Genomic DNA, 14,435 nt, shown 5'->3' with positions numbered 1-14,435 from the left:
AACAAACCCTCAGAGTGTATCCTCCCCAGCAGAGACAACTAAATGCAACTGAGTCTCAGCTTATAATTTATTTGCTAAAAGTCTTGCTATATCAATAAGGAAAGTCAGGGCAACAAACTAGATTCTGGAATGACTGCAGTGGAGCCTAGTTTTCTGCAGCTGACAATCTGTTGTGTAAAACCTATCTTGCTGCAATCTCCAAATACTTCATAACACAATCACCTATCATGTTTAGACTGAGTATTAACAGTGCAACTGAAAAGTGGATAAGTATACCCTCAGATCACCAGTTTTCCTAAAGATTCAGTACCAGTTAATAACATGTGGGTTTCTACAACTTTCTGTAGCCACTGAATGTTCCTTTAGCTTTTGCCATATGCCAAGAAGAAAAAAAAAGACTGCTGCTATTTACACACAGAGAACTCTACATCTTCAACACATTATAACCCTACTTTTTATATCTCTCCAATAGGACACTATAATCTCTCCTTATGTTAGATGCACAGACAGCAAAAGTAGCCATTCATACACACAATCTACTTGGAAATCAGTCCAGTGATTTCAAATGGATTTATTTATAAGGTCTGCATAGTACTGTAGCTTGAGGCATTGTTTTAAGATCTCCAGTGCTTAGTTTTACTGCTTTGACTCACTGTTTTTTTTTTCCTTTTCCTTTTCAATTATTTGCTTGTTAGAGTTAACACATCAATGCAAAATTTTTGCATTGGGCAGACTACAATGAAAACTTTCATTTCCCTAGATTTTCAGATAACGTCCCCCATCCCCTTTAAACTGCTAATCAACTGGTCTCACAGTATATTATTAAACTGAGGAAAATCCCTTAAAATGAGCATCTTGCTAATAGTAGCTCAGCCAATAGTTAGATGTAGCATTGATTGTATATAAGCCTGACAAATTGATTTATTTGGCACAAATACTTTACCGCATCCACAATTGGGGGGGGGGGGGAATCCTGGATGCTATCCTTTCTTTAAAATTAGCTATTGCGAATAAAATATGACAAGACGCAATCTCTACAGGACATACTTTGGTGGATATAAAATCCTTTTGAGACTGTTGAGGTTTGAATCTAAGCAAATGTGTTTATGAATTAAGGTATAAAGCCCATCAGTGAAAACTCTTAATATCATTTACTGAAGATAGAACTGTCTACGTGACATACTTCTGTTCATTTAAAAAATCAATATAATCAAAGAATTCTGAGGTTGAAGCTTATTATAAAAATACAAATTGAACTTTTTGGTATCATACCTTGGGCTGAAGAAAAGAGACAATTGTAACCAAAAGCCTACTGAAAATAGCATTCTTTCATTCCAGATACACTTTGCTTCCAATCATACTCTATCAAAATCACTGGGAATTCTGCCACTGACTCGACAAGAATAGGAGAGCACCCCTAGATAATCACTGGGAATGAACTCGTAAAAGCTTGTAAAAATGTAACATCTGGTTCAGAGATGCTCCCCATATAAGAACACTTTGTACAGTGCAACTGCCAAAATATTGAAACGCTGCAGCTGTTTAATTGCAGATATATTTGAGGTGTGTCCAAAGAACTAAATGCAACAATTTAGGGGACTGTAATGCAATGAAATTATTTCAGAGGGGAATTTCAAATGTGCATTTCTCTTTGCTAGCCTAACAGAAAATAAATAATTTCCAATATATAAGCAGCTTCTGTTCTTGACATTCGATTACTATATACAGGAGTGCTTGCATTTATAACCAGACTACACAGGAAGACCCTATTTTTGCTGAATGCAAAACTTTCTCCTTTCATCACAAATAAACATGCATATTAATATTGATAGGGTCTTCTTCTAAAAGGAGTAAAAGCCTTTAAGAAATCCAAAATAGCAGATTTTTTATTAATGGAAAAAAAAATTCAGTTACACTACCTAGACATGTGCTAATGGATCCCTAAACAATCCATCAACAAACACTAATCTTTAAAACAGATTTAGACGGGGTTTTTTAAAAAAAATTAGGCAGGGCACTGAAAGTGAAGAGAATTTATTCCTGAAGTGTGTTTATGTTCTCCACATAACAAAAGGGCAAGTGGATTTTCAGAATTTTAGAACTGTCAACATTTTATTTTGCTTCAAATTGCCTGTAAACTAGTTCTTGAAGAATGATCATTGCTGCGATGTTCTATAATACGCATATGGCAATACAAACATCATAAATGATTCAACTGAAATCGCAATAGTCCTCCCCTCAAAACAGAGTTCTGTCACTAAAACACGCACGCACACACAGCAGATGCAGAAAAAATACCTAAGGACACTTTACTGCATGCTAGACACAAACTGTACATACTTGAGCCAGTAAAATGTCCACTTGCCAAAGAAGTTGGTCCATTTTTTCCACTGCTCACAGGAGGTGAAAACATCTAAAAGAAAACAAAGAGGCATTATTGCTAGTAAACAGGATTTCCCCCCCCCCTAGCATCAATTGATAGCTTACATTTCATCTTGCACCTATACAAAAAAATGATGGTTTATTTAAATAGGAACCATCTCCCATCTCCGTTTCCACAATGGTAAAGCAGTTTCAACAGTCTACATCCCATTTTTCCCCTTCTTCATTTTATTTGCTACCCACACAATATGGGGGGGGGGGGGTTCAGTACCCCAGCTAAAACACTAAGCTTTAATATCAGGACAGTAAAAACACTTCTGAACTTAAACTCTTAAGACTGACAAAGATGATGGGGGGAAAAGTTTGTAACTGAAACCTTGGTCATAAATGTAGCTATATCCATTTCCATCCCGTTTTAGGATCTGCTCGTCATACATGAACCCAAAAAAATATTAATCCAATGTTCCACCTGCCCTAAATTTTCATTTCGGCTGTTAATGTGAGAGCAATTTGAAGCAAGACACTCTCTCTTTCTCTCTCTCTCCCTCTCTCACACACACACACTCCCCAGCATTTATTTCGACCCTAATTGGTTTCCATCTTCTTCGACGTGTCTAGTGGATAATACGCACCTTCCCTGAGTCAGAGACTACAAAAAGCAAAAGGAACAAATGGAAAAAGCGCAGCTAGGGAAGTGGGGGCTACAGAACAGCCTGAGGCTACAGTTCCTAGCCAAACTTCCCAAAGCCATTTCTCTGAAGGAGTCTCAAAGATAGCAGCAGACTGAGGTAGCCCCCATTCACAAAGCTGATTTCACTTTCCCCCCTCCCCAGCACTGAAATTATTTAAAGACACAAATGGATCCTATATCAAACTGACTTGTCTTGGTTTTTTCCCCCCTTCTGTGAACAAATAAATAAAGACTTCTGACATACTGTAAGGGGGAGGGAAGTTAGAAGGAGGGGGAGAGAAAAGAAAAGATGGAGAGAGAGAGAGAGAGACAAGTGGGGGGGAGGGTTAAAGCACTAGGCAACTGTCCAGACCTGGTTAACATTTGGCCTCAGAACTAATATATTTACCCCCCCCCCAAAAAAAGACCTAAAGAGAGAATAAGCTATCATAATTAGAAAGAAAAACCATGCACACACGCAGAATCCACTACCTATCAATGGGAGGAGATCCACAGGAAAGATGCAACTCATTCACTGATAGGTAGGAGCAATCTGAGATTTCAGTGAAAACTTGAAATTGAACTAGTCCTGGATTTCCTTTCACTTTTCATGTGCCAAAAAACGAAACAAGGGAAGAACCATGAGCACACTCGGTGTCACTATAAGCCACCAGTTAGTCAGTGTGCGAGCCATACTTTTCAAAATAAAGTGCACAATACTAAGCCACTGTTACTTTACCAAGAATGCTGAAAAATATTGCAGTTTTTACAAAGGATGTGGCAAAATATTTTTTTGGGGGGGGGAGGGTCAACTGATAGAGCTCATCCAAGTAAACTGCATACAATATTCCATCACCTTATAGTAATATTATCATATTCTAATTTAATTATAATAGTAATAATAATAATAGAGCATGCATATTCACTGTGGATCTAGCCACTGATTAAAATTACTCTATGTACTTAACTCACAGCTTTTGCTTTGTTTTGGCTTAGTGGAACACACTTTTGGGGTAGTTTCAGAGAGTAGTCGCATTGGTCTGCAGTAGGGCAGATAGACTGGAGCCCAAAAGCACCTTACAGACTCACCAGATATGCAGGGCAATAGCTTTCCAGAGTCAAAGGTCCCTTCCACTCTTCCTTGGTATATCCGACGAAAGGAACTTTGCTTGTGGAAAGCTTATACCCCGAATATCTTGTTGGTCTCTAAGATTCTACTGGGGTCCAATCACACTTTTTTTGGGGGGGGGGGAGAGTTATTTTTTGTTTTGTTTTGATTCTTTTGTTGTTGTTTTTACAGCTGTTGTTAATTTCCACCGTTGTTTCTTACCGCACTGAAATCCAGTAAATCACTGAGTTCTTTGTCCGTCCCTAAGGCAGCCATTCGCTGTTGGTGGTGCATTTTAGCAAAATCACACAAACCTAGAAACATGGAAATAACCGCAATCAGAAACCCAGTCCCGAGCCTTGCAGGAAACAACAATCGGATTTTTTTTTAAATGAGGCTAGGTGGGGGGGGGAGGTTGTGGAGGGGGGGGGGAGAGAAGATGGAGGGGGTAGCAACAACAACGAGGAAGAGTACAGGAAAGGCGACACTGTAGTTCCAACCAGCCGCTCTAAACCCAGATAGCAGACGCTCTAACCCCAAATCCAGGAGAGAGAGAGAGAGAAGTGTAGCCACACCATTCAAGCCCGTCCTTTATGCAACAGGAGGTTGAGCGAATAATGAATGAGCTCACCGTAGAAACTACAGCCATCCGCTCCCAACTTTCTTTTCTCCAAATCTATCTGTCTTTCACCTTTTCCTCTCTTTCGGCACAAGAAGCATTTGCAGATTTATTTATTTTACAAAGGCAGCAACGAAGTCTTTAGATCAGAGCAACAGACGCTCGGTGCAAGAAAAGACCGGGGGTGAGGCGAGGAGCGGGGGGGGGGGGGGAGAATGAAGATGGATGGGGAACTTGGGGGAAGGCGGTGGGGAGAGAAAGAAGGAGACCAACCTTTGACAATCCAGCCTAGATGCCTCTTCTAATTAAACTGCTGAAAGGGGGGGTGGGGGTGGGGTGGGGGGGAAACACACAGCATCAGCCCTTGACAATGAGCTGTCTAATTTATGGAAGATAACCGAGAGTTGCAAGTAACTCACTGCAACTAAAAGGGCACCTCGGGCCCATCTGAAACAAAGTCATCCGATTCTTTAAAACTAAACAATCGAAGCGGGGCGGGGGGAGGGAGGGAGATGAAAAAAGGCCACTGTAGCCTTCCCCCCCCACCACCCTACCCACCCCACGGAAACAGAAGGGGGGGGGAAGAGAGAGAGATTGCATGTGTTTTAAACGAATCCACACCGGGTCTTGTCCGGACTTCTTAGCACCAACCAAATTTCAAAAAACCTTTTATTGGCATAACCTTAGCACCAACCACAACTAAACTCCTTTCTAAAGACACCGATTTTCAATGGAGGGGAGGGGGGGGGACACACCTCCGGGGGGGGGGTACCTACCGGCCGAGAGAGGAGAGAAGGGGTTCCCTTTCCGACCGCAGCCCCGAGCTCTGGGTTTCATTGCTCGAAATCACCGCATCCCACCAAACCGCACGAGCAAACCCGCAGGAGAAAGAGATCGGGGGAAAGGCAAAAAAGAAAAGAGCGAGCGAGAGAGAGACAGAGACCCCGCTGGCGCCACGCGAAAGCTCTCCCCGAACTAGAGCAGGGGGGGAGGAAAAAAAAGAAGGGAGAAAGAGGAGAGAGGGAAAGACGCGGCGCAGGGAGGAAGCCCTGATTCAGAACCAAAAAAACTCTTTTTCTGCCTGGGGGGGGGAAGGGAGAGGAAGGAGGGAGACCCCCCCCCCAAACAACGATAGCCCCCCCCCCCAGCCCCCAACACACGCAACGCAAACAGTCCCCCAATAGAGCCCGGGCTGCAAGTTCAGCAAAAGGAAAAAGAGAGGGGAAGATCAGCCACCGCCACGCTCTTCTGGTTGCTAGAGCTGCCTTTTGCTTTCTTGGGGATCTCGCTTCTCTTCCCCCCCCCCCCCACCCCACTTCCACCCGCCGCAAACACACATACACACACACACACAAGCACACTCGCTCCCATCCACGCGGACAACCCCCCCCCCCCAAAAAAAATAGGAAATATAGATCTACATATCGGAATGTGAAATAAAAAGCGAACGGGCACCTCGTTTTCTTCCATGCCCCTGATGGTGGCGAGCTGGGAAACGCACACACGAGTTGCCCGGGTCCTTCTCTCTCCCTCCTGCCTGCCTTCCCGCCTCCCCGTGCCCCCACCACTTTTAAAGATTTATTATATAAAAAATAATTCTTCCGCAGCTCTTTTACGCGCGCGCACACGCTCACACACACACCCCCCGCGCGCGCTCGCGCACAGGGGCAGTAAAACAACTTTATACTCCGCTGCAAAATACACGTGATACAAAAAGACTTCGCCAAGACTCACAATATCCCCCACCCCGCCCTCACCATTGTTTAGGACACTTGTAAATATACTAGTCCGGTGCGTCTCCTTTTTAATTTTTGCAGGCCGCTGGATGCTACCTTTCAGAAGCTGGATGTGCCTAAACAAGAAAGCAGTTCTGAAAACTTTTTTTTTTTTTCGTTCCTTAAATTGAGTATTTGCCTGGCTTGTTTTTTGTGCACGCAAGTTTTCTGGGGACTCTGCCAGCCGCCTCGCCTCGCCTCCCCTCCCCCCGCCTCGCAAGCATGCTCGACTTTAATTTAAAAATGCGGCTGCTGCAAGGTGCACGTTATTCCCCTGCCCCTGGAAAAACCAGATCGATCGTACTTTTTCATCCCCCCCCTCCCCAGCAAAAGATTGAAACCAAAGTCATTATTTAGTAGGGGGACATGCACATATATATTTATTCTAGTTGTACACGTATGGTTAAATGTGTAAATACAACAGCGCCGTTCAAATCACATTGCCCAAAAGTTGCATCAAGTTAAAAAAATACAGTGGGGACGAATATTTTTTTTTTTAAAGAAAGAGAGAGAGAGAGAGAAATCACTTTTAAGAGCAAATGTAACTTTACCTTAAATGGCCACTACGTTCACAATATTCCAAGGTAAATATTTTAGGGGAAGAAATGAGATATCTTCTGCAAAAGGTGCTTTTTTGTTTTGTTTTTTTGCCTCACGTGTGTTTTAAACCTCAAAAAGTAGTTGTTGTTTTTTTTTAAACTCGCACTCAGTCTTGATCCAGAGGATATTCCACACACTTAAATCAGTTTTACATCGAGAAAGGGATTTTGCTTTGTTTTTGATTCTCCACCGTACGCCATAAAAAGTCCTCCCACCCAAATAACGCAAAATTAAAAGCCAGCAAAGTGGGTGGGAGGAAAAATCACAACAAGACTGCAACACAAAAGGAAGATCCAATAAACTTTCCCCGTGTCTTTCGCTATGAACACATGGCTGCTAATAAACTGTTTTGGAAAAAAAAAAAATCTCGGTAGCAGAGCGATTTACCACTTCTGTCTTTTTTTTTTTTTTGCAAAAAACCCCAAAATGACCCCTCCCCCCAAAAAAGTCTTAAACTTGCTCCAACTTTACAGATCTCTCCTCCTTCTCATCACCATCACCATCATCACTGACTCCCCCACGGGAGAAATTGATAGTAATACGTTTCCCTGAAAGATACATTGTAATCATTCACATCCGGGCAATGCAGTGGTGCTTATAAAGAGGAAAAAAAGCTGCTGCTACCGCCGCCAAGGCTGATGCACGTTGCTTGCTCCAGCCGCGTCGTCTATTACAGAGCATGACGACAAGAGGAGGGCGGGAGAGACGGAGCATAGAGAGGTAAACAGCCCGGCTAGAAAGTCAACCAAGATGGGGGAAAGAAAAAGTCTGGGAAGGAAGCGGAGGAGAACAGAAAAAGTGAAGCAGAAGAAGAAAAGGAAGTTCCCTTTCTGTTCCCACGGAGCTAGCTAAGAATTTGGATTGGGCACTTAAAACCTAGATAAGAAAACAGAGGGGCTATGAGCAGTGTTCCCTTCCCTCTAACCTGAGTTAGTGTAAACTAGCTCACAGATTTTTAGCCTCCAGCTCACACATTTTTGTCTTAACTCAGGAAAAATGGCTCCAGAGCACAGTGACTTGTGTAGTAGCTCACAAATTTCACACCAGTAGCTCACAAAGTAGATTTTTTGCTCACGAGACTCTGCAGCTTAGAGAGAACATTGGCTATGAGTGTCCCCTTGTGCTATCCTTGTAGTCTGGGCCTTATTTATTTGTTTGTTTGTTTGTTTGTATTTATATCCCGCCCTCCCCACTGAAGCAGGCTTAGGACAGTTCACAACATGTGGCATACAATAAAATATTTGCATTAAAAACAGCTTAAGAACAATTTGGTGCTAGCTTTTTGTAGAAAAGGCCCAGCAGGAACTAATTTTCATATCAGGTCACACCCCCTGATGCCAAGCCAGCCGGAACTGCGTTCCTACTAAAAAAAGAGTCTTGCTTGCACAGTAAGCGATTTTACATTTTCTGATTAGGGCTTAGGCTGTAGCTAGTTCCAGTTTCTGTGGGATAGCTTTGCTTTTGCTGATCAAAATCCAAAAAATAATTGTTGACAATCTTATTGGATCAACCAAAGTTTTGTTTGTTCATTTACAATAGTTTCAACCCCACCTTTTAATCGATTTGAGCCCTCAAAAGTGCTAGCCCTTTAATGTTGGTAGAATTAGAGGATGCCAAAAAGTGGGGAGGGGCACCTGAAGCCATCCCTGCTTTTAGAATAATAATATACCAGCGTTCTCCATAAGCTGAGTTAGTGTGAGCTAGCTCACAGTTTTGTCAGCCTCCAGCTCACACATTTTTGTCTTAGCTCAGGAAAAATGGAACCCAAAGCAAACTACTTGACTCAACAGCTCACAACTTTAACGGCAGTAGCTCACGAAATAGAATTTTTGCTTACAAGACTCCACAGCTTAGAGAGAGCATTGATATACATGTGTACACTTTCAAAAGCATGTGCGCTAAGGTGTTTCATGGGGCAGCGATTGCATTAGAACTTATTAACAAAACCTGCTGCCTTGTACTAATGCTGACCATCAAATGCAGTATTGTCTACTCAGACTGGCAGCTGCTCTCCAGGGTTACAGCCTGAGATCTTTCACAGCATCTGTGATCTGATCTTTAACTGGAGATTCCAGGAATTGAACCTTGCACCTTCTGCATGCCAAGCAGATGTTCTAAGACTCCTACTGAGTCATAGTTCTTCCCATATATGGAGGTGGCATGAATGCAGATACGCCAGAACACTCTATGCACTGTGCACCACCTTCATAGAGAGGTGTAGTGGTTAAGTGCACAGACTCTTATCTGGGAGAATCGGGTTTGATTCCCCACTCCTCCACTTGCAGCTGCTGGAATGGCCTTGGGTCAGCCATAGCTTTCACAGGAGTTGTGCTTGAAAGGGCAGCTGCTGTAAGAGCTCTCTCAGCCCCACATTCATCACAGGGGTGTCTGTTGTGAGGGGGGGAAGGTAAAGGAGATTGTGACCACTCTGAGATTCAGAGTAGAGGGCGAGATATAAATCCAAATCCAATATCTTCTTCATTAGGACAAGTATGGATCCTGCTGGACCTATTTTGTAGCATAAAGCACCTGTACATGGGTACTTATCTCCCGGCTACTGTGCGTATGAAACAGACTACCCGTGTGAAACCAGAACATGTCTCCTTGGTTGATCATTCTTAACAGGTGAAGTAAAGAAGCAGATGAACAAAGGAAGAATGGTACCCAGAAATAGCCTACTGCAAGAAAGGCCCAATGAAAATAACAATAGAGCATCACTTGTTACCAACCTAGAGCTCTCTGCTCAAAGTAGCTCATGAGACCATGATACTGCTCTCACAGGCCTTTCCATGGTTAGAGGCAGTCCGCTAAATTAAAATAACTTCTCACTTACAACAAGAGAAGACCTAACAGGAGTACTAAAAAACCCCCAACAACATTTAACAAGTTTAAATGCCAACTTTGTCCTCCTATATGCTCAAGCAACACAATATAGTGAATGCATATAATTAACTGGTTTTATTGTAAATTAACTGAATTTATTGTAAACTGCTCTGAACACCTGGAAAAACAGTACAGAAATATAAAGAATAAATAAATCACATTACCCACTAACATCAGCTGTGCCCTTCTCAGCTTATTCGTTTACTCATCATCCAGTGTTTCAAAAATAGCCTTCTATTCTTTCCATTACACAGAGAGGTCTATCCCTATTCAAAAGAATAAAGGCATGTTGAAAATTTAATACACAGAAACTATCAGGTGAAGTTTTTAATATATAAGAGCATTTTGTTGCTGGTCTAAAAGTTACTGTTTTCAGACAAGGGAACTTCAAAGGAAGAATCCAACATGAAAGCGCTGAATTAGAATTCATTAACAAGTTCTAGACTATTTAACACTCAGTTCTTAAAAGGGACTTGGCATTCATCTCTGGAATACCTGAGATATATATAATACTTTTGTTACTTCCTAATCTTGTGTCTGCTTATCTTTCACTAAATTTTACATAAATCTTTCTTTCCCTATTTGACTATACTTTAGAGTGACTTTCACCTATTCTGAACAGATTATATTTCTTGCTTTAAACCAGCCTCTCTTTGTATCACCGCATAATGTGGCTGTTTGGGGGCAGGGTTTCCCCAGCTGGTCAGCGGCAAGCAGACCTTGAAAACCAGTGGATCCCCCCCACCCCGGCCTGAGGAATGGGAACCTAAGCGATGGACAATGAGGGTTGCCAGCTGAAGGCCTTCCACCATAGCAGGAGGACTTGCAACCCTAAATTAAGCCCAGAAACAAACTGGAACTTAGTCAAGATCTTTTAAGTCACAGTGGTCAGAACCAGCTAACAATCTAGCTGCCACATTGTGCACCAGCTGAAATTTCTGAACACTTTTCAAAGGCAGCCCCATGTATAACACATTACAGCAATCTAGCCTGGCTGTTAGAGCATAGATAGCTATGGCTACTTATCTGTTCAAGAAGGAACACATCTGGTGTACCATTCAAATATGATGAAAGGCACTAGGAGATATGGACGTCACTTGCACATCCATCAGGAGTGCTAAAAGCACTCCAAGCCAAGCACCAAACCTGCTCAGTCCCATAAAGTACAGTCAAATACCACTTACATAACCTATTACACTAAGCAGCACCTCCTTTTTGCCTGCACTGAGCAAACAAAGTTTTTGTTGTCATTGTTCATGTAGTGTATTTTGCTATCTTGTGCTGGCAGGTGATTTCATTATGTTTCCATTTATTTCCCCATAGTGAGTCCGAGCTCAAGGCACTAATTGTGTTATTTTCATTTAACTAACTGTGCATGCACAGTAAAGTAGACACCTACAGCCAAAAATCTGGGTAGTTAATTCAGATCACTATATGAAATTTAGGCTTTTTGTGTGTCCTCAGTTTCACTGTCTGCTCTAGGATTGCCAATCTCCAGTTGGGGCAGGAAATAGACACAAATCTCTGTGAAAAACCAGCCTCAAAAGTAATAAAAAATTATACAATGATTTATAAATAAATATGAAGGAACAATATAGAGTGAAATCAATCATAAAACAAAGATTACACCCGCACTCAAGTTTCTCAATAAACGAATCAACGCTGAGAGAGTCCAGAATTGAAGTTCAGGTTGTGCTGAAGGTAGGTTCCTCTAAGGAATCCAGCGATCCAAGGTCTCTTCAACAATGTTTCAGTAAGACAATTCAGTAAAGCAAGGCACACAGAACGCGACAAGGCCGTACTTGGTCCCCCATTTCATAACAAGGCTTCTACAAGCTTCTAAGAGCATTAATACATTTTACAAAAGAGCAGAGCTTCAGAATTCTTTAGCAACAATGTTGTCATTGTTCAGGTGTGTTTTGCTATCTTGTGCTGGCAGGTGATTTCATGATGTGTCCATTTATTTCTCCATAGTAAGTCCAGGCTCAAGGCACTTATTGTGTTATTTTCATTTAACTAACTATGCATTCACAGTGAACTAGACGTCTACAGCCAAAAATTCTGGCTAGTTAATTCAGATCACTGTATGGAATTTAGGCTTTTTGTGTGTCCTCAGTTTCAGTCTGCTCTAGGGTTGCCAATTTCCAGTTGGGGACAGGAGATCCCCCGGTTTGGAGGTCCTCCCCCCGCTTCAGGGTCATCATAAAGTGGGGGGGGGGATGGGAGACCTATTCCCATAGGGTATAATGGAAAATTGATCTGTGGGTATCTGGAGGGGCTGTTTTTTGAGGCAGATGCACCAAATTTTCACCATAGCATCTGGTGCCTCTCCTCAAACCATGCCCCAAGTTTCAAAAAATTTGGACCAGGGGGTCCAATTTTATGAGTCCCAAAAGAAGGTGCTGCTGTCCTTCATTATTTCTAAATGGAGGGAAGTCATTTAAAAGGTGCATGGCCCTTTTAAATGTCATGGCCAGAGTCATTCCCTTCAGAGTTCGATAGTGCTTGTCACACCCTTGCTCCTGGCTCCACCCCCAAAATCTCCTGGCTCCACTCCCAAAGCCCCCAGATATTTCTTGAGTCAGACCTGGCAATCTTAGATTGCTCAGCTCCCTCAGAGCACCCTGTGCTTATTTTCAACCTATTGCAGGGGTCTGAAAACTGAAAAGCACCCACAAAGTGTTTTAGGAAGTGGACATAGCCTTTGCCCTACACGGATCTGCACTGCATTATTGAAGTTAAGCTGTAGCAACCATTTGTGGCTGGCTTCACCTCCTGTAGCAGCCATTTTGTTGCTATGCCCACCATGCTGTGTCAGAATTCTGAATTGAACAACGAACAAAAAGAAAAGGCGGGGGGGGGGGGGGGACTCAACCCAAAACTAAACAGTGTAATAGAGGGTCAAGCTACCTATAACACAATTCATAAAAATGTATAACATTTAATATAAAGCATATACAAGAATAAATTTTAAAACATATTGTCCGAATATCAGCACATGAAAATTTCCAAACCACATACAATTTCACACCATGATGTCCATACGCGCAGGGCTTTTTTGGTAGAAAAAGTCCAGCAGGAACTCATTTGCGTATTAGGCCACACCTCCTGGATGTCACCATTGTTTCACATAGAACTTTTTGTGGGAAAAGTCCAGAAGGGATTAATTTGCATATTAGGCCACACCCCCTGAAGCCAAGCCAGCCGGAACTGCGTACCCGCTAAAAACAAAAACAAAAAAACTGCATACGCGTTTCGGCCCCTAAGGGCCTTCTTCAGTGGTCAATATATAAAATGTACAAAGACACAAATCCAGGAATAGAAATGATAGAAAGTCAGGTGTTGCTTCTTGTAAGATGTGTGGTTACTTAAAATTACATAAAGTAAGCCATAGCTCGGTAGTTCTGAAAACTTCACACACACATCAGAATATTCACCTTTATGGTTCTCTGGTGCAGAGTATCTAATATCACTGGATGCGAGGTAACACCATCAAAAGTTGCTTACAACTAATATTCAGACAATATGTTTTAAAATTCATTTTTGTATGCTTTATATTAAATGCTATACATTTTTATGAATAGAAATCTAAATGCGCCCACAGGCTCAAAAAGGTTGGAGACCCTGACCTGTTGTATAAATCTCATGTTAAGCCCTGCATGTAGTTTTTCCTAACTGTTCCTGCATCCATCTTAGTTGTTGTAGAAATAATAATAACAACAACAAAAGATCTTTGTATTACCCGGCCCTGCACACTGGTACTTTTTTCTCCAGAGCTGTAATTTCAGATTTTGGGAGGAACAGGCTCAGTGATTAGGTGAAGGCAAATTTTACAGCAGCTCAAAGGTCTGTTTGTGAATATATTCAAGATTACTTTGCAAAAGCAGTGTATTTTAAAAGAATTGTGAGCTTTACTAACCCCACTAGCCACTTGCACAGTTAAGAACACTGCTTATCAGCATGTTTTTCATCAGGAATGGTGAGCTACTCAGAATCAATTGACTACTCTGAGGAAATATGACTCCTTGCCTTGGTTGTTCTATGTCAATGTAAGGAATTCAGCTGGTTCTGCTGAACTACTCTGAGGCGACTGAACAAGTTCTGAATGTTATTAGATTATCATAATTATTAGAATATTATGTGGAGACTTGAAGTATGTAACCGGGACTGCTGAAAGTTCTGAGGAGATTTAAAGGATATAACTGATTGTCTTGGCTATTCTGTGGAAATTGAAGGAATAGAACTGGTTCTTTGGAACACTCTGAGGAGTTTAACTGGTCTTCTTGAATATTCTGAGGAGATTTTAGGCATATACCTGATTATCTTGGTTCTTCAGTGTTAGCAATAGAACGATTTCTCTGACTTGCATAACATTTCATACCTTTTGTTCAGCTGATT

General features: G+C 41.9%; 1 protein-coding gene across 16 annotated transcripts in view; it reads right to left on the bottom strand.

Moving 5' to 3' along the window:
• Nucleotides 1-6,328, bottom strand: part of TCF4 (transcription factor 4) — a 568,596-nt gene extending 562,268 nt beyond the window's left edge. For 9 of the 16 annotated variants that reach the window (XM_060236138.1, XM_060236137.1, XM_060236142.1 and 6 more), the window contains exons 1-3: nt 5,556-5,636; nt 4,383-4,474; nt 2,341-2,413 (exon numbers count right to left, since the gene is read on the bottom strand). In XM_060236138.1, coding sequence (XP_060092121.1) covers nt 2,341-2,413; nt 4,383-4,474; nt 5,556-5,616 — 226 coding nt within the window. In that variant the 5' untranslated portion in view covers nt 5,617-5,636. Of the gene's footprint in view, nt 1-2,340; nt 2,414-2,758; nt 2,782-3,014; nt 3,138-4,382; nt 4,475-5,555; nt 5,637-6,234 lie in introns of those variants that run through there. The other 7 variants (XM_060236144.1, XM_060236145.1, XM_060236147.1 and 4 more) reach the window with 6 other exon arrangements.
• Between the last annotated feature and the right edge of the window lie 8,107 nt (nt 6,329-14,435).

Source organism: Heteronotia binoei, chromosome 4 (genome assembly GCF_032191835.1).
Source record: "Heteronotia binoei isolate CCM8104 ecotype False Entrance Well chromosome 4, APGP_CSIRO_Hbin_v1, whole genome shotgun sequence".
Taxonomy (NCBI): Eukaryota; Metazoa; Chordata; class Lepidosauria; order Squamata; family Gekkonidae; genus Heteronotia; species Heteronotia binoei.
Note: the sequence above shows the minus strand (reverse complement) of the source record. Positions and strands in the feature narration are given on the sequence as shown.